Below are 22,822 nucleotides of genomic sequence, written 5' to 3'. Positions count from 1 at the left end.
CTACTCTCTTCCCTGAGCCCTGAGTACTATGCTTTGTAAACAATGGCTGCTCAACAATCCTTGCTGATCTGAGTTGCTGCTGACATTGAGCTTAAATCATATTCCAGAATGAACACCGAGTCCTTTTGGAAGAGATTTTCAGAGAAAATCAACAACCTGAATTCATTTAACATCACTTGCTATTATTACCTGGGCATTTTCACAAATGCAAATTGTTAACTCTGCCAATGGCTTCCGAGTTTTAAAAGAGGAGTGTGGATCCAGTCTCACTTTGGTCCAGGTCTTGGAATACAGTTTTTTCTTTATAACCTTTCTTTATAACCTTATTTCTTCACAACCTTATTTCAACAGACATATCATTCCTTGTTTTTTTTTTTTTTTTTTTTTTTAAGTGCAGGCAGGAAAAAACATTTTGGAAAAAAATGTGTTTAGTCTATGACTTGGGACCTAAGTTCATACTACCTTGCCTTATGCTATAAGCACTAGTACCTCTCATTCAAGTTTCTTTCCCACATACTACTGCATAATAGCAAAATACATGCTAAAGTTCCTGTCTCAGGGAGATTCTATTTTGGCTGGATGCAGAGAAGATTTTTTTTGGTGCTGATCCTTGGTGAAATAACTGACTGAGAAACTAATACCTAATCTTCTTTGCTCTGGAACCAAAGATGGTCCCAATAGCGTTTTTAACATATGCTATTTATAAGCATTTTAAGAGTATAAATCTCTTATACCCAAGCCTGGCCCTAGGGACTGTACTATTGCACCATGGGAATTGATCTGTGCTATCGGGCTTCTCTGAAAGGACCCTGTCACTGAACATTCATTCTCCCCCTTTCTTTCATGGTAATAGAACTCCCCAAATTTATCTGGGTTCTTAGCCACTCAGATGAATAACTACATATTTTAGCCATTGTTGCCATGTACCTACAGATTAGCCAACACGATATAAGCAGAAATAAAAGTGTAACTTCTGGTTAATGCCCTTAAAAAGGAAGGGAGTTGCTCTCCCTCCCACCACCGCTCTCCATCCCACACCAATCCTGCGGCCTGGATGGAGGACACGGTGCTGAGTCATTCAGGACCATGAGAGCAGCAGCAACACCCTAGTGTGTGGAGCAACAAGCCAGTGGACCGGGTTCCTGGACAAACGCGGAGTCAAACCGCCATCCCAGCCCTGGCTGCATTCCTCCTCTGCCATGTGAGCAGGCTGTAAACCTCTACCTTTTACACCTACTGTTAACTTACGTAGTGGTTACATCCAACCAAACTTAAAACCCAACTACCCTTGGGGAATTTCTTGAAGGATCATTACATCAGCGTAACTGATCCATTTTAGCTTAGAGTGTCAGAATTCAACATTTAAGATGGGGTTGGAGTATGTCAAAAGAGGACCCGGAGGCCTGAGGGGTAAGTGGCCGCCATGGTAGAAGAAAAGGGGGCTCAAACCTTTTCTGATGTTCTAAAATCTCAGGCCCAGGTTGAATACTGGGAAAAGGGCACAAACTCCACTTCGAGGCAGTGAAACTCCCTTCAGCTTTTTAGAACTCAGTTTGTTCACCTGAAAATCAAGGTGATGGATGAGACGCAAAGCTCTCCTTTGGGAAGGCGTGTGTACAGTTCATCTGAGGAGCAGTGGGCTAGTTCTTATCAGTAGTCATCTAAATGCACCCATGAAGCTCATGCTGTGTAGAGGCTCTCTCTAGAGCACATGGCAAGCTTACGTTCCCAAGGCAGAGACAAAAGAGGCATCCATAAGAACACATAAGAAGATCCGCCATGGGAACAGGACGCCCCATTTATAACTATACACAGCTGCATAGAGATTGGTCCATTACCTCTGGGGGTGGGGTGGGGTGTGAATTGGTAAACTTCTTTGGAGAGCAATTTAGGAATACACAGAAAAGATGAAAATTCTCTAACCACAGTCATCCTGATGTTGATATATGCCTAGAGAAACTTTCATACCTGCCCACTAAGAGGCAGATGTGAAGAAATTCATTGTTACAATGACTTTGAAGATGATGATATATTTGTACAGTGAAGTAGATTCCTGAAGTAGAGTGAGATGGCATAATCGGTATTGTAGCATAGGCAGACATATGCTAAAAACATTCTGTTAGCCTGAATGGTGGCATGCGCCTATAATCCTAGCACTTGGGAGGCTGAGACAGGAGAATCATAGGTTGGAGGCCAGCCTCAGCAACTTAGTAAGGCCTTCAGCAACTTAGTGAGACCCTTTTTTTGGTGTGTGTGTGGGGGGGGGGGTCTGGGGATGGAACCCAGGGGCATTCAACCTCCGAGCTATGCCCCCTGCCCTATTTTTGTATTCTTTATTTTGAAACAGGGTCTCACTGAGTTGCAGAAGGCCTCACTAAGTAGGTGAGGCTGGCCTCCAGTCTCAGCCTCCCAAATGCTGGGATTACAAGCGTGCGCCACCAAGCCCAGCCCCTGTTTTAAAACAGAAAACAAAATATGGCCAGGGTGTAGCTCAGAGGTAGAATGCCCCTGGGTCCAATCCCTAGTACCACAAAACAAAAACAAAACAAAACAAAAAATGTTTTGTTAGATGACAAAAGCAAGTTGTGAAATAATCCCTATTTTTTAAGCATTTATACAAATTTTAGAGTATATTCAAAACAAATTACTATATGAGGATTCACATATAGGTAGAAAAGTTTTTAAGCATGGAGGGGCAGGAAACATACCAAACTCTGGAGAACTTTTACCTCTGTGGAGGAGTGCGGCGAGGAGGGGTGGGGTGGACTAGGCAAAGGTACAAAGGAATTTTGAGCTTTGTCAAGTTTCAGTCCTGTAATTTTTTAAAAAATTTGAGACCCACAGGACACAAATTTCAACATTTGTTGATTTGGTATATTGGATTCATATAAAAAGGCATGGTTAGCAATTTTCTGTTCTATTTGGTATTAAAAATATTGAGGGGGAGCTAGGGGAGTCGTTCAAGGGCAGAGTGCTTGCCTAGCATGCGTAAGGCCCTGAGTCTCACCCCAGTCTATGCTGCTGATAAAACCTGTCTTTGGGCTAATAGCCAGAGGAAAAGAAGTGAGCTTCCCCGCTGTGGAGGAGGCCGCCTGCGGCTGGTACCAAAAGAGGAGGAGAGAGGGCCTGGTGGCAGTCCTTCCTCAGTCCCCTGGGAAGTCCACACCAAGAGGCCGGGGTGAACTCTGAGGCTGCAGGGGCACCTGGCAGGAAGAGGCCACCTTGACAGGCTGCCACCACGGCCTCTGGGCGGAGTCTCTGCTCTCTGAGCCCTGCATCCCGGGGCGCTCTGCCCAGCCTCCCTCTAGAATGCCAGGCTGCGCCAGGTGCGGGTGGTGCTGACCACGCAGACATCTCCGTACCCGGATGGAAACAGACTCTCCTGGGTCACTTTGGGTCCACCAGGCAGGAAACATTTAGAGGGGTCACTGATTCAAACTGAAATCTGATAAGCTCAGATGGTGGTATTTAGGGGGGAAGAATTTTTCAATAAATCATCCAGTTGGCTGGGTGACTAAGAAAATGGGGTGGGACAATTTAACCCAAGTTTGTGACAAGGGAACAAACAGAGAAGATGAATGCCTTTCCCGATACGCTTCAGAAGGTAATCAAACAAACCCTTCTTGATTGTAAAAGCAAAGCGAGAAAGATGAGGCACGGAGCTTTCCAGCTCTAAAGACCATTGTGTCTTTGTTTTGCTGGCTTCTCCTGAGCCCGTCCCCAGTGGCTGAACACACAAGAAGCTAGCCTCATGTCCAGCACCTTCTCTGGACCCGCATCATGGCCCCGTGGTCCCTCTGATATTCTCCAGCCATCCCGGTGCTTCTGCTGCTCGTTCAAACCTAAACCAGAGCCCGAATGATCACACCTAATCTTGATTTTGTAAGAACAGTTCCAGGATCACACTTTTGTCTCAATAGGAACCAAAGTTGCTACCCTCAGTTCTGCTCACAAGGGCTTTGGCTTTCTGCTTTTCCAAGGGCTCCCTAAACTCCAGAGGAATGTGAGTGAAGGCTAAGGAGGGGTGGGCAGAGGCCCTGCGGTCCCACCTGCGCACCCCCAGCCAGCCCCTCCAGCTGCGCAGCTGGGGGGGCAGCTACAGGTGGTTGGGCCAGGAGCAACAGGAGGGCCCGGCTTCCCATAGGCCTCCTGCCTTCAGTCCACACTCCCAGCTGCGCCGCCCTGGGCGGCGTAACATTTGAGGCTTACTGAGGAAACAAAGCCGACGTGGGTGGAGTTGGAGCTCCCCGTAAACTCTCTTCCTGTCCACAGCCAGGTATGCCCCCTTCCATTAGAGGTGGTCCCCACAGTGAGCGTCTGCTCTTCTCTCGCCACCAGGTCCGCAAACCCCTCAGCCCCCTAAGCTTTTCCACTTGGTGGGCAGAGGGCCCTTCATGGGGGACAAAAAGAAAACTGGCTTCACAGCCCACCCCCACACACACACCTTTCTCACTCCATTACATGAAGGGCTCAGCTCTCCCTCTGCCCTGCCCCTCTCCGAGGGAGCCGTCAGGAAGCTGGTGGCTGCTCTGCGCTCCTTCTCCTTGGGGGCCCAAGTATGTCCAGGGCCCAGGGCCCGGCCCAGAGGCCACAATCCCACACAAACCCAGGCAGACAAAGCCGAAGCAAACAGGATGGTATTACCATGTTAATGGCCTGAGTCCAGTGGCCTCCTGAAGATGCCAGGAGGGAGGGTGGGTTTTCTTTCTTTTACTTTTTCTTTTCTTTTTTCTTTTTTTGCAAAAGGAGAATAGTTCCGCTCTCCATTTTACTACAACAATAGCACAGACCGGCTCCTTCAAGTGTTTCAAAAAGCAGCCTGAGAAACCTCTAACCAGTGCCTGGGTCTTTAGGCCTGCCTCTTCATTGTCTGCCCCCTCCCCTCATGAACAAAGGGGCGGGAAGGTGTCAGGCCCCCGTGGCTGCCTCTTCTCAGCTTCCTAATCCTTGAGAGGCCGAGGGGACGGCCTGCGGAGCCGGTCAATCACAGCCTGCCCTCACCTTTTATTCCGCCCCTGTGCTTGTACACTGGAGAGCTTCAGGTATTAGCCAACCTCCTGGCCAGCGGAGGCGGGAAGCCTGGGGCTTGTTGAGGGATAAAAGGCACCGAGGGATCATTCCCACATCCGCTCCCCCTCCGCAGCGGCCTGCTCTTCTCCACTCCGGCCTGGCTCTATCCCAGGGGCCCATGTCAGGTCCCAAGCGGCCATCACTCTTCTCTTAGTTGGTAGCACAGGACCCGCCTCGCCCCGCCAGCCCTTCCCCTCATTCTCTATACCCCTCAGACGTGCGGGCTGAACCTGCCCAGGGCCCCACGCCAACCCCAGCTACCCAGCCGAGCAGCCCCTCACACCAGGAGAGCTCCCTGGCCTTGACTGCTGGTGCCTTTCTAGGTCTACCACCCGGGGAGCCAAGGTTTCTTTGCTTTAAACCTGGGGAACTGTGCAGGTGTCTTTGAGCTCAGTCATCTGGTAGGAATGGGGAAAAATAAGCTTTATGTTGGAGCCTGTGATGATCTCATGGGTACGAATGTACTGAGCTAAATGAATGATAAGCATAGCACCTCCCGGGAGGATCAGATAAAGCTGAAGTGGTATCTAAAGATATCACCCAGCCTGGTTACTGCAGCCCAAGGAAGAAAAGAAAGTATCACACTGAGACCCTCATGCGTAAACTCAGAACGGATGTGCAAGCATGCGAACACACACACACATACAAAATCATACAACACGTATCATATGAACGGATATATGTATTATATAACCTGATATTTTTAAATTCTCCCCTCCTTTTCTCCTTCCCTTTCCTAAATGCTGGCCGTGACTCGTCAATTTCATTTCATGACCCACTAATGCGACACAGCAGTTTCCAAAGCCTTGAATCAACATTTTCAAGTGTATAAAACTAGGGCTCCAAGATTTTTTTCAAGATCGCACAGTACCTCCCCCTACCAAATAATTATACAGAGCTAGAACTGAGACCTAAGGGTTCTTTCCGATAAAAGAGAAACCCTCATCCAGGCGTGGCGGCACACTCCTATAATCCTATACTGGGGAGGCTGAAGCAGGGTCACAGGTTTGAGGCCAGCCTCAGCAACTTAGCGAGACCCTGTTTCAAAATAAATAAAAAATAAAATAGGGGTGGGGATGTAGCTCAGTGGTGGAATGCCATTTCCAATAAAACATACACACACACACACACACACACACACATACACACACACACACACACGTGCCCTCATTTTGCTGAGGAGTAGGGCTCTCTTTTTTCCCTCAAGTCTTTGGAGCATATAGGCAACAGCCAAGAGGGCAGAGTGACGGGGGTGGGGGGGAGCTGTGTGTGGTTGTACTCAGCGGCACTGCGGAGGGGAGCAGAAGGTGTCTCTCCAGAGACCCCAGGGAGGGGGCGCAGCAAGCAGCCAGTGAGGTTCTGAACCGCTCCAGGCTTTTCTACTTACGGGATGGGGATATTGCATCACAAAACATGTCCTGCACTTTTTCTTTCCTGGACACCCTGCTCCAGGCCATTCTCCTTCAGTAACCTACTTTCTCCCCCGTGTTCCCCAGCTTTTTCTAATAGTCATTTCTTGCAGTTTTTTTTTTTTTTTTTTACCTGACTGATTCATTGTCATTCCAGTTTCTCTTTCTCTAAACAATTTCCTCTTCCCTGTCCAAACCGGGATCTTAGCAGTGAGTATCAGGAAGGTAATCGAGCGAATCTTATTTCTATAAACACCCCAGTTATCCCCATTAGACCAATCTTCGGAATGCTATTTATGGAGGAACAAGCATCGTGGCGAGCAAGGCTTTTACTACAAGCCATCAGAGCTGTACTGATTCTTTTCTTCCTGACTTTATCTTGTAATCTTCTGCAGAATTTCTTGAAACCTTCATCTAAATTTGCTATTTACTAGTCTTCTTATCTTTCAGGACAGCCTCTAAAAATGAAGAGCTCAAAGCCCGCACTGTGCACTGGGTAAATAAAAACCCAGCTCTCTGGTTGCTTATTAGTTATACACCCTTAGAGAGTATGTAACAAAGGGGCCTGCTGTTTACTTTGCTTAATCTGATCTTAAAATCTCTGCTTCTTTGTCAGAAAACAATATTTGCAATTGTAAAAAAAAATATTTACCCAGGAACTTGGATAGCGTAAGTCAAAGGCTAAGAGCCAAAGGTCAGTAGTTCTTACCCCAAATTTCTGTGGACCTGAGAGTCCCCGCTGTGGAGCTCAGTTGCACCAAACAAACACTCTGTTCTGCGAGTCCATTGAGAGGCAGACATTTTAGACAGGGAAGGAAAGGGGGTGGGTGCTCGGCTTAGTTCCCCATCATAAGCATGAACTCCTAGCCTGCCCCACGGAATCCCTGCTGGATCTATATAACACCGTGTGTCTCCATGGGGAAAATGCTGGGACTGCCTTGTTTCACAAAGCTGGGGAAAATTTTCAATTTACAAACTCCTACAGGGCAGACATGCATTCCATGGATGGCCATGGCAATATACTGTGGTTCAGGCCAGATGTTCACCTGTGCACCTCTGTGGACAGGCCCTCTGCTGACTGAGTATCCTGACTGGACAGAGGTGTATCCTGGGCATTCTTCTCCTTCTCCGTCTTTTAGGATACTGGGGATGGTACCCTGGGGCATTCTACCTCCAAGCTACACCCCCAAATCCTATTTTTTATTCTTTATTTTGAAACAGGGTCTCACTAAATTGCGGAGGGCCTCACTAAGTAGCCGAAGCTGTCCACAAACCACGATCCTCTGGTCTCATCCTCCCTAATGCTGGGATTACAAGCGTGCGCCACCACGCCTGGCTTCCTGGGCACTTCTTAATTCAACATCTGATCCTAGGGGCTGATTCTTTTAAGTGTAGTGGTATTTGAATTTATACCCCTTTATGTCTGTTGCCCTCTGGACAGACCTGCAGTCAGACACTTTTCCTAACTGCCCAAAGATCTAGGATCTGAGGATCTAGAAATGAAGCACCACTGTAGGTCAGTGGGTTCCAGCTCGTGCCTTGGGGTTCCATTTTCAGTGAGAACTTGGCTTCACCCAAGTCCCGGGAGGTCACCAAGGGCAGGTGAGCAAGGCCTCACCCCAGAGGGGCCTGTCGGGACCTGAGCCTTGTTGGGGCCTTGTTGGGGGCTGGGGAAATGAGGCTCTGGGAGCCCTGACGCAGGGTCTGCGGGCGGCCGGCTCAGGTAGTGGGCGCTCGGGAAGAGATGGGGCTTCTCCACAGTGTCAGCGACTTATTGCCGGTGCATGCCATTGGATCCGTGGAGGTGAGGGTGGCGGCGATTCCTGGCTCTTCTCATTTTGACCCTCATTGTTGGCTGTCCTGCCCTATTATTAATTATTCCTAAAGTCCTTCCTCATCCACACCTCAGCCTTCTGCCAATCTCTTGATCTCACCAGGGTAACCATCACTGGACAATCGCCTCGGCCTTTGATTCTGTCCTCAAAGAGAAATCCCAGTAGTCATCACCACTAGCAGTGGGTAGCACTGAGCTTCACTGGAGTAAAGAAATGGTGGAATCTAAGGATCTTACCTTGGAGAACCAGGCCTTCCTCCTTGATGGTGTAGACAAAGGAGGTGAAGGGAGCCAGAGGGGACTTGGCAATGAGAATCTGCACGTAAGCACATTTTCCAGTGTTAGACAAAGGGTCAGGTATGGGTCTCTATTCACTCCCATTTCTACTTTGACACTGAATGGTCGCATACAGTTTGTTATTTAACAAATATTTTAGTGCCAAAGTTCAAACAAGTGTTACCTTTTCAAAGTGGTTTTTATTCCAAATATTTTGTCACCAAATGCCATATTCTTGAGCCAATTCTTCCAGAAATAAGAACCATTATTTTAGGTTACATGGCTAAAGAGCATTCTATCTGCTCAAAGATAAACCTAGCCAGATTCTTTAAATTTATTCACAAACTTAGCTTTTTCTTTTTTCTTTTTGTAATGGGAATTAAATCCAGGGACATTCTACCTCTGAGCTACATCCCCACCCTTTTTATTTTTATTTATTAAAAAAATTTTTGGGGGGTGGTACTGAGGTTCCTGGAAACCCTTCTACCTCCGGGCTACACTCCCAGACCTATTTTATACTTTTTATTTGGAAACAGGGTCTCTTAAGCTAGAGAGGCTGGCTTCGAACCTGTGCGATCCTCCTGTCTCCACCTCCCAAGCGCTGGGATTACAAGCGTGTGCCACCACGCCCGGCTTTATTTTTATTTTTAAATTTTGAAACAGGGTCTCACTAAGTTGCTGAAGGTCTCACTGATTTGCTGAGACTGGCCTCAAATGTGCAATCTTCCTGTTTCAGCCTCCCAGGTACTAAGACTATAGGCATATGCCACCAGCCCAGCTAACTTAGCCAGTTTTAAAAACCCAAAGCTACCCTTAAAGTATTTACCATCACTACAATTATTCAAAATGACCTGCTAAAGGCAAGGCAAGTGTATGTTGCTCTCTTGTCCCCAGTCCCTCCCCATGTTTGTAGCAGGAAGAAACAATTTCAAGTAACCAAAAGGCTCCCACATACTACTTCAATCTATTTCAACTCAGCAAATATTTATTGTCTGTCAATTATGAGGCATGGTAGAATAAATGAGGCGAAAAGATCACAAGATTTAGTCATGGGGTTTGAATCCAGCTTCCCTACTCATCAGCTAGGCATCCATGACAGAGCCTGCAATTTCCCCCTCCCAGCCTCCCCTTCTTCCTTTTAGGAAAGAACTACCCAAGTTCCCACTTTACCTAAGCTTTGATTAACAGAATGTGAATACAAACCACAGGTGAGACTTCTGGATATTTTTACAAGAAACTGTGTGCATTCACTTTCTCTGTCTCCTCGCCCAAGGACAGGAACCAGTTCCCACTCCAGGGCCCCTGAGGACATCCTGGGGATGATGACGCAAGGCAGAGAGCACCCATGCAGGGAGCACCCATGCCCCCAGGCTGGGTCACCTGTTCCCTCAGGACACCGCCACCTGTTTCAACCACTTTATCACAGGTAGACTTGTTGCCACCGCACAGACTGAACTCTAAGCAGTACCGCCACTCTGGACAGCCTAAACTTCTTGAGTCGCAGTTTTCTCACATGTAAAATGAGGATAAAAACACGAAGTGAGCCAGGTGTGGTGGCTCACCTCTGTAATCACTGTACTTAGAGGCTGAGGCAGGAGGACTGCAAGATGAGGTCGGCCTCTGCAACTTAGTGAGGCCCTCACAACTTAGTGAAACACTGTTTCAAAATTTAAAAAATGAAATAAAATAGGGCTGGGGGTAGAGCTCAGAGGCAGAATGCCCCCGGACTCAATCCCCAGTACCAGAAAAACAAAACAAAATGATGACAATAATAACAAAAACACCAGATGGAATTATTGTGAATATTTGATTAATTATATAAAACACTTGTCACATGTCAAACACCTACTAAAGGCATAAAAAGTAACAAGAACATTTCCAATCAGCCCATCACATATGTTTCCCAAATGTCCTCGCACTCTCACTTGCTCCCACCAGAAGGAAGCCTCCAGTTTACCAGTCCAGTTTTCCAGGCTGAGACAGGAGGATCGCAGGTTCGAGGACAGCCTCAGCAAGTAGTGAGACTCTCACCAACCTAGCAAGACCCTGTTTCCAAATAAAGAATAAAATCAGGCTGAGGGTGTAGCTTAAAGGTAAAGTGCCTCTGGGTTCAATTCCCAGTACCCCCTCACAAAAACCCACATAAATTTTACACCTGCTCTAAAGTGACTCGATAAACCTGCTTATTATTATTAGAACCGATGAGCAGAAGGTTATAGGTGGGCATTTACACTTTCGTGTTGTAAACATCTCATCTGAAAATCAAGGTGGGTCTTGTTCTGATGGAGGTAGCCTGGGGATGGGTTGTGTGATGTGTAGGGGCCACTGGGGGCAGCGGCCTGGCCAGGGAGGGGATAGTGCTTCTCAATGCAAGTGTGGCATGAGACACGCAGGTTCTGATTCCACAGGCTCTGAATGGGGCCAGAGAGTCTGTGTCTAACGTACTCCCAAGAGATGCTGATGCTGTGGTCCACAGAGCAGCTGTGAGTAGACTGATCAGAGAGTTTAAGATAGAAAAGCAAGAGATGGGAGATCGAGTGCCCTTAGGAGAGGATTGCAATAATTCAGTTATAAGGGCCTAAACCACAACTGTGTTAGAAAGAATGGGGAAAAGAAAATGGACAAGAGAAATACAAATCCCTTAAATCAAATAGCAACAAAAGAAACTAGATATGACCCAAATATCAGAATGTTATTGTCAGTGTATAACAACTAGAAGTAAAATCAGAAGGGTGTAAGTAAACAGCAATCAATGAAGTATCATTCTATCTATCTATCTATCTATCTATCTATCTATCTACCTATCATCTATCTAGAATTAAACCAGGGATATTTGACCTCTGAGTTACACCCCAGCCCTATTATACATACATATTTTTTTCTGATTTTGTGGGTCTGGGGATGGAACCCAGGGGCATTCGACCTCCGAGCTATACCCCTTGCCCTATTTTTTATTCTTTTATTTTGAAACAGGGTCTCACTAAGTTGCAGAGGGCCTCACTAAGTAGCTGCGGCTGTCTGCAAACCACAATCCTCCAGTCTCCTATTTTATATTTTATTTTGAAACATGGCTTTGCTAAATTTCTTTATCCTGGCCTTGAACCTGTGATCCTCCTTTCTCAGCCTCCCAAGTATTGGGATTACAGGTATGTACCACTGTAATACAATATGCCATACAAACTTTTGAAAATTGTTACCGTTCCTATTTTATAGACTGTAGAAGTTGAGACTGGGGGTGAGGGGATGTGATATTTCAATGCTTGGCAAAACAATGGCCTCTGAGCCTACACATTTGACTCTAATGCCTGCTGGCTGTTGTCTAAAGTCCACCTTAGGAACATGTCCTGAGCCCCAGGCAAGGGGATCTGCAGAAACCTTAATCAAAGGCCGTCAAAGGGTTTGGAGCAGTATTTAAAATGAGTCATCAAGCTGGGCATGGTGGCGCACGCTTGTAATCCCAGAGGTTGGGAGGCTGAGACAGGAGGATCGCACAGGTTTGAAGCCAACCTCAGCTACTGAGTGAGGCTCTCAGCAACTTAGTGAGACCCTGTTTCCAAATAAAATATAAAGTAGGTCTGGGAGTGTAGCCTGGAGGTAGAAAGTCCCTGGGTTCCATCCTCAGTACCTCAAAATAAATAAATAAGTTAGTTAAATAAAATGAATCATCAAAAGGATGATTTGTGTGCAATTAGAAAGAGGAGGTGACACATTCTGTCAGATGAATCTCACTTCCTTTCTTGGGAAAGAACTTCCAGAGAGACAGATCATGTGTCCATCACCAACATGAAATATGTGATTTTAGCAAAAAATGTCACTACCTCTCTTGATGGCTCATCTGGATAAAGGGAAGACAAATTGCCCTGGATGCTAATCTCATTAAAGTGGACCTGTCGGGGACCAAAAGCTCAGTAGCAGCCTGCGAGGGGCAGCAGCCCCTGCGAGAACGGACTCCTTTCTGGCTTCAGCCCTGCCACATTCCATGTTTCTACTGATCTGGATGAGGACTCATCCATGTGACCAAGATGGGATCCAGCAGGGAACAGAACTAACAAAAATCGCTGCCCTAAGCCAGTGTTCGTCCTATCGGAGGCAAATGATAATGAACAAAATAAGTAAATGTGGCATGCGAGATGAACTATTATGTGTGCTATGGAGGATAAGAGCAGAGAAAGAGCATAGGGAGAGTACTGGATCCGAGAGGAGGTCAGGATTAAGTGCAGTAGTCCAGAGCCCTGCATGGCAGCACATACCTATGATGTTAGTACTTGAAGGCTGAGACAGGAGGATCACGGGATTGTAGCCAGCCTCAGCGAGGCCCACTGTGACTTATTTCAAAATAAAACAGGGCTTGGGGTATAGCTTTAAAGTAGAATGACCCTGTTTCAAAGCAAACAGCCCTCAGCAGATCATTTAGGCTGTTCAATCCCTAGTTCTGTCTGTCTGTCTGTCTGTCTGTCTGTCTGTCTGTCTCTCACTGAAGAGGTAACATTTGGATTCATGGATCATGTAACTAAACTTATTGATGGGGTGCTGAAATGATGGCAAGGTAGCAGGAGACAAGAAATTTAGAGAAAGAACCTACACATTACATCAAACAACCTGATAGCAAGACATCTCAATTTTGTTATAATGTAAGGACAAATCCTACATGTCATTTTTTTTTTCAGTACTGGGGATGAAAGCCAGGGGCATTCGACCTCTGAGCTACACCCCCTGCCCTATTTTTTTATTCATTATTTTTTGAAACAGGGTCTCACTGAGTTACAAAAGGCCTCACTAAGTAGCTAAGGCTGACCGTGAACCACAATCCTCCGGTCTCAGCCTCCCAAATGCTGGGATTATAAGCATGCGCCACCACGCCCGACACAAAATTTTTTTTTTTTTTTTTTTTTGGTGGTACTGGGGGTGGAACCCAGAGGCTTTCTACCTCCAGGCTATACTCCCAGACCTTTTTTATATTTTATTTGGAAACAGGGTCTCACTAAGTTGCTGAAAGCCTCACTAAGTAGCTGAGGCTGGCTTCAAACCCGTGCGATCCACCTGTCTCAGCCTCCCAAGTGCGGGGATTACAAGCGTGTGCCACCACGCCCAGCTTACATATTTTTTAAGATGTAATTTTATTCAAATCCTTGTGCACAGAGCATGAAGTATTAGGGGAGACGAGACATAGCATTCAGAAAATGGATCTGGGGTGTTAGGTTAACGATAGTTCAGTATGAGTCAGCTGTTAAGATGTGATTCTCAAAAATCTGGTGCAGTCTCAGGTTCTATCAAAGAAAGCACAGTACCTAGAACAAGGGCCATGATAGCCCGGCTCTTCTTTTAACTCAACATTCTCCCCATGCGGTGTGTTTGGATGGGGCCCAAGGTCCAAAGGCGAAATGGACAAATGGGAGGACAACTGAAGGAGAACCAACGAGGTGGTTGGATTCCAGAGCGATCAGCGCCCACAAACATGGCGATACCAACATGACTGCCAGGGGCGGGTGATGGAGCACGCTGCTTCCGACAGGCGTTTTCTGGTCTAGAATTCTGCAGCTGTACATGTTAGTGAGGAGAAAGATAAATTAGTGTTTTAGTCCGGTGGATTTCGGGGGTGGGGTGGGGGAGCGATACTTGCTATGTATCTATGTGAACACACATAGATTCCTCCTTGATAAAAAGATCTGAATCAACATTCCCTCGCTGTGCCTTCCTGCCATTCGAGCTGTAAACTGTCTTTTTTCAAAGCAAACAACCCTCAGCAGATCATTTAAGCTGTTCTGCTTCAGACAGTCAGCCATCCAATAACTGGGGATGTTCTAATTTGTGACCTGGGCCACTGCCTGGTGTCATTTTATCTCCTTTAATCTGCAATGCCCTGCAGGGAGTCCTAGGAGCCTAAAAAAATCTTCAGGTCCCCCATGCAAAGTTTAGTCCCAGTCAGTCCTGTGTGCAAAGTGCAGAGCTGGCTTTGGAACTCTCTGAGGGTTCTCAGAAATATGGGATTGAGTTAGTGAGTGTGGACACGTGTGGCTCAGAAAGCCGGGCTCCACGTGGTCATTCTGTGGTCCCATGGGCTGTTAAGCCAGCCTCCCACAAGTAGCCGGTTTGCTGGTTTTTGTCTTGACTAATTCCTTTGTATCAGACCAGCTCAACTTTAGCTGCACTAATAAATATACTTTCCTTTCTATACTTCTTCTTTCAAGGAAAGAACAATATTTTAAGTTTTTTTTTGAAGAATAATTCAAGTATACCAAACCCCACTATCATGTGGAAGTAATTACAATTTTTTATGCCCTCCACACATCCATGCGCTTATTAAATCCACACATCCTTACCGACTTTCCTTGGTGGGAGGCAGTGTTCCAGGTACGGGGCATAGAGCAGGGGACAAGACGATTCCTGTGTTCATGGAGCTGATATTTGATGGCAAAAGATGCACAGCACGGGGAGCTTTGGGTTTTTGGCCTTTTCCCACTTTGACATTCTACTGTGTGTCCTCCATTCCTGGGCATTCAACCCATCTTTCAACTAATGTCTATTGAGTACCTCCTCTGGGCCAGCCAGACTCAATTCACCCTGTGTGACTTGCACGTATCAAAAGGCTGCCATCTGCTCTTGCCTCAGTTGACTTCTTAGATGCATATTCTGGATTCTCAGGGAGTGAGGAAAGGGTAGGGCCTGGAGCCCTTCTCTTTATTCCCACCCCCTTCCCCTCTAAGGTGCCCAGGCAGAGGCTTTGTAGCTGTGAACCCTGAAATGGCAGCCTGTGGAAGCATCTCTCAATTTACAAGTGAAAACACAGAGGCCTAGGAACTCCACATAAAAGGGAGAAGAAGCCGCTGGCCTTTGAGGCTCTTGGGCCTCTCCCTGCACACTCTCCTTTTCTTTAAGGTCCTTCCCCTCAGGTATCTGTTTTGTTCTTAGCAGATAAGTTGTCGGCTAAAGGTCTCTAGCCCTAAAGGGACAGCTGGTTTAATCCTTCCAACTCTAGCTTTCAAGGGCAGGCTTTCATTTTGATACAAGGCACTCAAGAGAGAGGAAGGGGCCAGTAACTGAAGAAAGTGCAATAGGATTGGGGTTTGTGTGTGTGTGGGGGGTGGGGGGCTTCTGAGGTTCCAGAGTAATGATGATAATAAAAACAACCACCCCACCACCAACAGAGGTTACTCTGTAGGTACCTTATGATGCTAAAGCTGAATTCTGACTCAAGCTACCCCCTTCTATAGTCTGCACTTCCAATCACTATGATGGCAACCTCCAATCTGCCATATGTAGATAGATCGAGCCACTTCTCTGGGGTACAAATGAGGCAGAATACACAATAGCAAATGAGGGCATTTCTTCTGCAGCACAGGTATAGCATGATTCAAGACAGAGAGAGACGGGGCAGGGAAACCACGGGGTTGCCTCAGCTGTTCATGGATTCCCTGTTGGCAGGCCTTCATCTCCAATATCCAAGCCCCTCCTACTCGTCATACCTCCAACAGATGCCAGCTGATACTGGTTTCCCCTGCCGAGGGTCATCTCTAAGTCCTCATCCTTTACCTGTAGCTCTCTTAACAGTGATGCTACTGTCATCCTTGTTTTACAGTCACTGCTACCTGAGTTTATTATCATGGGTTTGGGGACAGACACTATTACATTGTTGATGTTGCTTCTGGTACCATGGCCTCCAGTATGGTGCTACATACATAACAGAAGCTCATCTATGAAATGCAAAGATGAACTGCAGGAATTGCATGAATTACACAAACTGAAATGCACAAATTAGTGATCCACTGACTCCTACCCACTCTGAGGACTAATCTGGCATCCCCTCCCCCAAGTTAGGGGACTTAGAAGATGCCATAGAAAATAGCAGGCTGCCCAGTCAATCCCTGCCAAGACTTTCAGCTTGGGCAGGCCCCAAAGTCAAGGCTTTGGTTCCAGCTTGCTATAGCAGCACATGTTTTTCCTGGCCTGATACCACTTCCCGAAGGCTCAGAAAGTGGCAAAGGAACCACAGAACAGAAAGTGCTGGGCGTAGGCACCCCAGGCCTTCTCCAGGATGGAGATACCTTCTAGGGATAGTGCTTGTGTCTTCCTTTTAAAGTCTTGGTGTGGCCTCATCATGGGGTGAGCCAGCCCAGCCTTATCTGTGGGTGGCCAGGAAGGCCAGTGTAGACTAGGCAACAAAGGCCTGGGCCAGGCTATCCTGGAGGCTGCTTTTGTAGAGCTCTGGTCCTGGCCAGTTCCCTGAGTTCCTGCACTGGAGTCCAGCCTTAGGAAACAGTGAGTTTTGCCTTTCTGGCCCAGGAAAGCAGATGCAAACACGCAGCCACGCACTGAGGGCAAGCTGGCACGGAGTGTTCCACCTCCTCTTTCTCAGTCCAATTCCTGCACTAGGAAGGCTTCCTACAACTCTGGGGATCAATCCACCCTCTCTTCTGTTTCCTTCCTTTCTCTATCCACTAACCCCAAAGCTGATTCTGGCTGGGGGTGAAGGGCAGAGGAGAATGAGCTGGAAAAGTGTAAGCATGAGAACTTCTTCCCTCAGGAGCAGGTGGTGGGACCGGCTGGCTTTCTGTCCTGCTCTCTGCTATCAGACAACAATGTAATATGTGAAGCCCGGAGAGCTGGAGTGAGGAGCAACTGAGAGAGCTTAGAAATATGGCTTTGTATCCATTCACAGTTTCCTGTTCTGCCAGTTTCCAAATTCTACTTCAGTCTCCCCCATGATCAGCCAAACTGTGGTTTGATCAGTACTAGGGATCGGACACAAGGGTGCTCTACCACTGAGCTACACCCCCAGCACTTTTTATTTTCTATTTGGAGACAGCTCTTGCTAAGTTTCTCAGGCTGTTCTCAAACTTCTGATCCTCCTGCCTCAGCCTCCTGAATCACCTGGTTTATAGACATGCATACTGCACCCAGCTTATGTGGTTGTTGATGGGTTTGGCGGCAACGTCCCTGTTGAATATGTCTGATACTTTCGTCTGTGTGCAAGGGTCCTGTTGAGAAGCAAGGAAGAAATCCACTGACTCTGAGATGTCCTTTGACAGGGACACTATTGTCTCACTTCAACTGGAGTCCTGGGCTAATAAAACCCACTGCTAAATTAAACAAACCTTTCCTCTAGCTATGCCAAGCGTCTGCGACCAAAATCCTCCGTGCCAGGGTTTTTCCTCCTTGTCCAAGACTTAGAAAAAGGTTGTTTTCTCAGCTGCTTGGAAGCCCAGGAAGAGAGCCAGGGAGGCAAACAAAGCAGTGAGTCTTGCATCAGATAATTCCTCAGGCTTGTGATAACCTCCTCGTCTGTCCTTTCCCCAGGTTGAGTTGAGCTCTCCACGCCAAGGGGCGAAGGGCCGGAAACGCTCCAGACAGGAAGATCTGCGGCTGGAAGGAGGCGTGAAGGGCACCCAGTGATCCTCACAGGAATTCCCCAGTCACTGTGGCCAGAGCCGAAGGGAAAGGTGGCACCGGTCCAGCTCCCAGGCCGTATCTGGATCTGATACTGATTAGAATCTGCTTCATCATTTGGAAAATTGCTCTCCACGGAGCCCTGAAGCCCCAGCGCCGATAGCTCTGCAGGCCTGATGTGTGAGCAGGGACAGAGTGTGATGGCATCTGAACTGCCCTTTCAAAACAGGAGGGCAAAATCTGTAGAAGGGATATCGTGCTGGAAAATGGCAGGGTGGAAATGTGAAATGTATCGGAGCAGACATGAATTTATTAATTCACTTCCATGTGACCCATTTCACTTTTCCTACAATAATTAAGTAGATAGAAAGTGAGCTGGTCTGAATCCCTACTGAAGTCTAATTCTAGACCTTGGGAAGAACCTCCTAAAAACTTCGTATTGAAGCTACAAGATCTGAGTCCCTCATAGAATGTCATTATGTGCGCGTGCGTGTGCGTGTGCGTGTGTGTGCGTGTGTGTGTGTGTGCAGGGGCTTGAGTTCAGGGCTTTGCCCGTGCTAAGCAAGTGTTCTACCACTGCCCTACACCCAGCCCCACTATGCTGTTTAATACCTCTCTGGTGGTTGTTTGCAAAATGTCTACCTTTTACATATCAAGCTCCCAAAGTCTATAAAGATATTGCCTATAAGACAGCTTGCTCCTTAAAGAAAATAGTGATTTATTCAGAGCAATCAGATACTACTTTGGTAAATTATAGAGCAGTAGCAGTTCAAAGTCAAAGAGACAATTTTCAATTTGTCGTTTTCCTCATCTTATTATAAAAATTTCAGACATACAAAATTGAGAGAATTTTAAAATCAATATCTATATCCCTATCAACTAGTCCTATAATTAATGTTTTATTATTGTTTCTCTCATATATCTAAATCATCCACCAACTCATCTTATTTTTGTTGTTACTGCATTTCACAGTAAATTGCAAACATTAGTAATTTTTCCCTAAATAATTTAGCATATATAACTAATTATAAGCTTAATATTTGTTCATATATTTTAAGAGCTATGTTGAATGTATTTTTCAATGAATGTTACATGTGGTTGGAAAGTATTAGTGATTTGTCCCAAAATATACTAGAATGAGAGAATTTAGTGACCACATATATGGTAACATGAAAATTTCTATGGTCAAAAATATGGGTCATTAGCTGGGCATGGTGACTCATGCCTATAATCCTAGTACTTAAGCTGAGATGTGAAGGTCACAGGTTTGAGACCAGCCTCAGCAGCTTAGTGAGAATCTCAGCAACCTAGCAAGACCCTGTTTCAAAAATAAAAAATAAAAAGGGGCAGCGGTATAGTGTAGAAGCAGAATACCCCTGAGCTCAATCCCTAGTGCCACAAAATAAACAAATAAATGAATAAATAAAATCTTAAAAGTGGGTCATTAATTATTTTAATATTAATATCAGCTTTATTGAGATTTAATTACATACAATAAAATTATTTCTGATATAGGCACTTAAGCTATAAAATGTCTCTCTAAACATCACTTTAACTATATCATATAAGTTTTGGTATATTGCATTTTTGTTTTCATTTTCTGTATTTTCTAATTTCCTTTGTAATTTATTCTTTGACTTGTTACTTGTTCAGCAGTGTGTCTCTGTGTATTTTAAAATTTGCATAAATTTTAGGTTTCCCTAAATTTCCATCTGTTATGATTCCATTGTGATTGGAGAAATCTGTATGATTTCAATCCTTTAAAATTTATCAAGTCTTGCCAGGCGTGGTGGCGCACGTTTGTAATCCCCGCGCTTGGGAGATTGAGACAGGAGGATCGCAAGGGTTCGAAGCCAGCCTCAGCTACTTAGTGAGGTTCTCAGCAACTTAGTGAGACCCTGTTTCCAAATAAAATAGAAAATAGGTCTGGGAGTATAGCCTGGAGGTAGAAAGCCTCTGGGTTCTGTCCTTAATACCACCAAAAAAAAATTATCAAGTCTCATTTTATAACCAAATATATAGTTTATGCTGATGAATTTTCCACATACACTTAAGAAGAATGTATGTGTGTTGTTTTGGGGCCCAGCATTCTATGATGCCTGTTAGGTCTAGGAGCTTATAGTGCTGATCAACTCTTCCATTTCTTTGTTGAATTTTTGCTTGTTCTATCCACTAGTGAAAGTGGGATATGTGAGTTTTCGACTCTTACTTTGAATTCTCGATTTCTTCCTTCAATTCTTTTAGTTCTTGTCTCATCTATTATTTGGGGGCCCAGCTGTTTGATGCATATGTTTATAGTAGTTGTCTTCTTGATGGAGTGACCTTTTTATCATTATAAAAATGTCCTTTTTGTTTCCAGTAATAATTTTGTTTTGAAGTATGTTTTGTGTGGTATTTGTAGAGCTACTCCATCTCTCTTGTTTATTGTATATATTTTCCTACCTTTTTACTTTTAACCTATTTGAGTCTTTGACTCTAAGGCGTGTCAGCATATAGCTGGGTTATGGTTTCTTGTTAACCATTCTACCAATCTCTGTCTTTTGACTGGAACATTTAACCCACTTGTATTTAATGTAATCATCAACAAAGTAGGATATATGTCTGCCATTTTGCTATTTTTGTGTGTCTTTTGTTTTTCTTGTTTTTATTTGTTGTTCCTCTATTTTTATGTTACTGCCTTTTTATGTTAGATGGTTTTCTAGAATAAAATTTTAATTTTTAACTGCTCATTTCTGAGTTGTTTTCTTAGTGGTTGCCCTGGGGACTGATATTAACATTTTAACTTAAAATATTTAGTTTATATTGATATTACTTTAATTTGGGCACTCTAACCTCTCCAAGGCTCACTTTCCTCATCTCTAAAAGAAGCACAAAAATACTGATTTTAGAGGTTTATTGTGAAGATTAATGAAATGAAAGAAATTAATGAAAGTGTAGCATATCATTGAAACCGAAGAAATGTTGCTTTCATTTCACCATAGTGGAGAAATATTATGGGGATAAAAATACAGTAAAGTTAGTTGACTTTAATTAGTTAGTTTATTTTGCAGTACTGAAGCTTGAACCCAGGGTGCTCTATCACTGAGCTATATCTAGAGCCCTTTTTATTTTTTTAAATTTTGAGACAGGGTCTTGCTAAGTTATCCAGGCTGGCCTTAAACTTTCAATCTTCCTGCCTCAGCCTCCCAAGTAGCTAGGATTGGCATACATCATTGTACCTGGTTTAATGTTCTTTTCTTTTTCCTTTTTTCTCCTTCCTTCCTTTTTTGTTTTGTTTTGCACAGGGAACTGAATGCAGGGACATTCTCCTTCCAAGCTACATCCCCAGCCCTTTTTATTTTGAAACAAGGTCTCACGAAGTATTGAGGCTGTCCTTGAACCTGAGATCTTCCTATCTCAGTCTCCCAAGACATATGCCACTGTGCCCAGCTTACTGTTTTTGTTTTTGCCAAAACCAAAAGTTAACATAAACTGGGCATGGTGGCATATGCCTGCAATCCCAGTTCTTGGGAGACTGAGACAGGAGGATCGCAGTTTCAAGGACACCCTCAGTAATGTAGCAAGACTCTCAGTTAACCTAATTTGAGACCTGGTTTCAAATAAATAAATAAGGACATCTTGGCTGCTTCCACAGTTTGGAATGGTGAACTGTGCAGCTATGAACATGGTTGTTCATGCATTAGTTTGGTGTTTTGGTTTTCATTCTTTTTGGTAGATACCCAGAGGTGGTATTGCTGGATCATATGGTAAGTTCGTTTTCCTTCTTCTGAGGATCTTCCATACTATTTTCCAAAGTGGTTGCACCAACTTGCAGTCCCACTAACAATGTATTAGAGCTTCTATTTCTTCACATCCAATCAATTACAGTTTCTTTCTTCCTTGGAAGTCCTTCTTTTAATTTCCACACTGACTCCCACTTACTGAAATCCTGAAAGCCAGCAGGTGAGTAACTTTGACAAGATGATCCACTCACAACCAATTGCTTTTTAATAGAGGTCACTTGTATCTGGGAATCTGCTGAGAGATGAGGTGAGGCAGAGGCAGCTTCCAGTGCTTCCTGGCCACATGGCTGCAGGGACCCGCTGGCCCTTTGCTGTGGAGCAGGCCCCAGTCCCAGTCTTGCCGCACGACAGGCTCTGGGCCTGGCCTGCCGCAGAGCAGGCTCTGGGGGATGTCCTTCAATGGATGAGGGGATTTCAAAACTATGAAATATATACACAATGAGATTATGCCCAGCCACAATGGAGAACAAACTTAAGGCATTTGCAGTGAAATGTCACAAAAAATAAGAAATCAGATGCTTTTCCTAATGTACAAAAACGAGGGAGAAATGGGTAAGAGGAAGAAGAGATCCTATTAGCCGGGCGTGGTGACGCACACTTGTAATCCCAGCATTTGGGAGGCTGAGACTGGAGGGTAGCAGTTCAAGGACAGCCTCAGCTATTTAGTGAGGCCCTCTGCAACCAAATATGGTAAATGACAATTTCAAGTGACAGAGTCCTTCCCTTTCTTTCCCTTACATCAGAAGTAGAAAACTGACCAGAAAAACAAGATACACAGCTATTTAGTGAGACCCTGTTTCGAAATAAAGAATAAAAAATAGGGCAGGGGTGTAGCTCAGAGGTCAAATGTCTCTGGGTTCCATCCCCAGACCTGCAAAAAAAATAAAAGGATCCTATAGAGGAACCATTACTGTGACCTATCTGAGGGGATGGCAGGGGGCAAGAGGAAGCTCTTTAAAGCACACAATGTACTTAAACATATCAAAGTCAGTCAGGAAGCTAAGCATAGGTAGGAAGGAGGGGGAAGGAAGGGGTTAGGAATTGGGTGATGTGTGCATGTATGTCTC

The 22,822-nt window shown here is 45.3% G+C and overlaps 1 protein-coding gene across 1 annotated transcript in view; it reads right to left on the bottom strand.

Annotated features, from left to right (window-relative positions):
- Positions 1-8,424: 8,424 nt before the first annotated feature.
- The window catches only part of RAD51B (RAD51 paralog B), a gene marked incomplete at its 3' end in the record, with an annotated part of 585,418 nt that continues 571,020 nt past the window's right edge, over positions 8,425-22,822 (bottom strand). Inside the window, exons 9-10 of the mRNA XM_080707167.1 lie at positions 8,551-8,629; positions 8,425-8,453 (exon numbers count right to left, since the gene is read on the bottom strand). Of these exons, the coding sequence (XP_080563293.1) occupies positions 8,425-8,453; positions 8,551-8,629 (108 nt within the window). The remainder of the gene's footprint in view (positions 8,454-8,550; positions 8,630-22,822) is intronic.

This window comes from Muscardinus avellanarius (assembly GCF_963383645.1).
Source record: "Muscardinus avellanarius genome assembly, chromosome: 12".
In the NCBI taxonomy this organism is placed as follows: domain Eukaryota; kingdom Metazoa; phylum Chordata; class Mammalia; order Rodentia; family Gliridae; genus Muscardinus; species Muscardinus avellanarius.
This window is presented reverse-complemented; position numbering and strand designations above follow the sequence as displayed.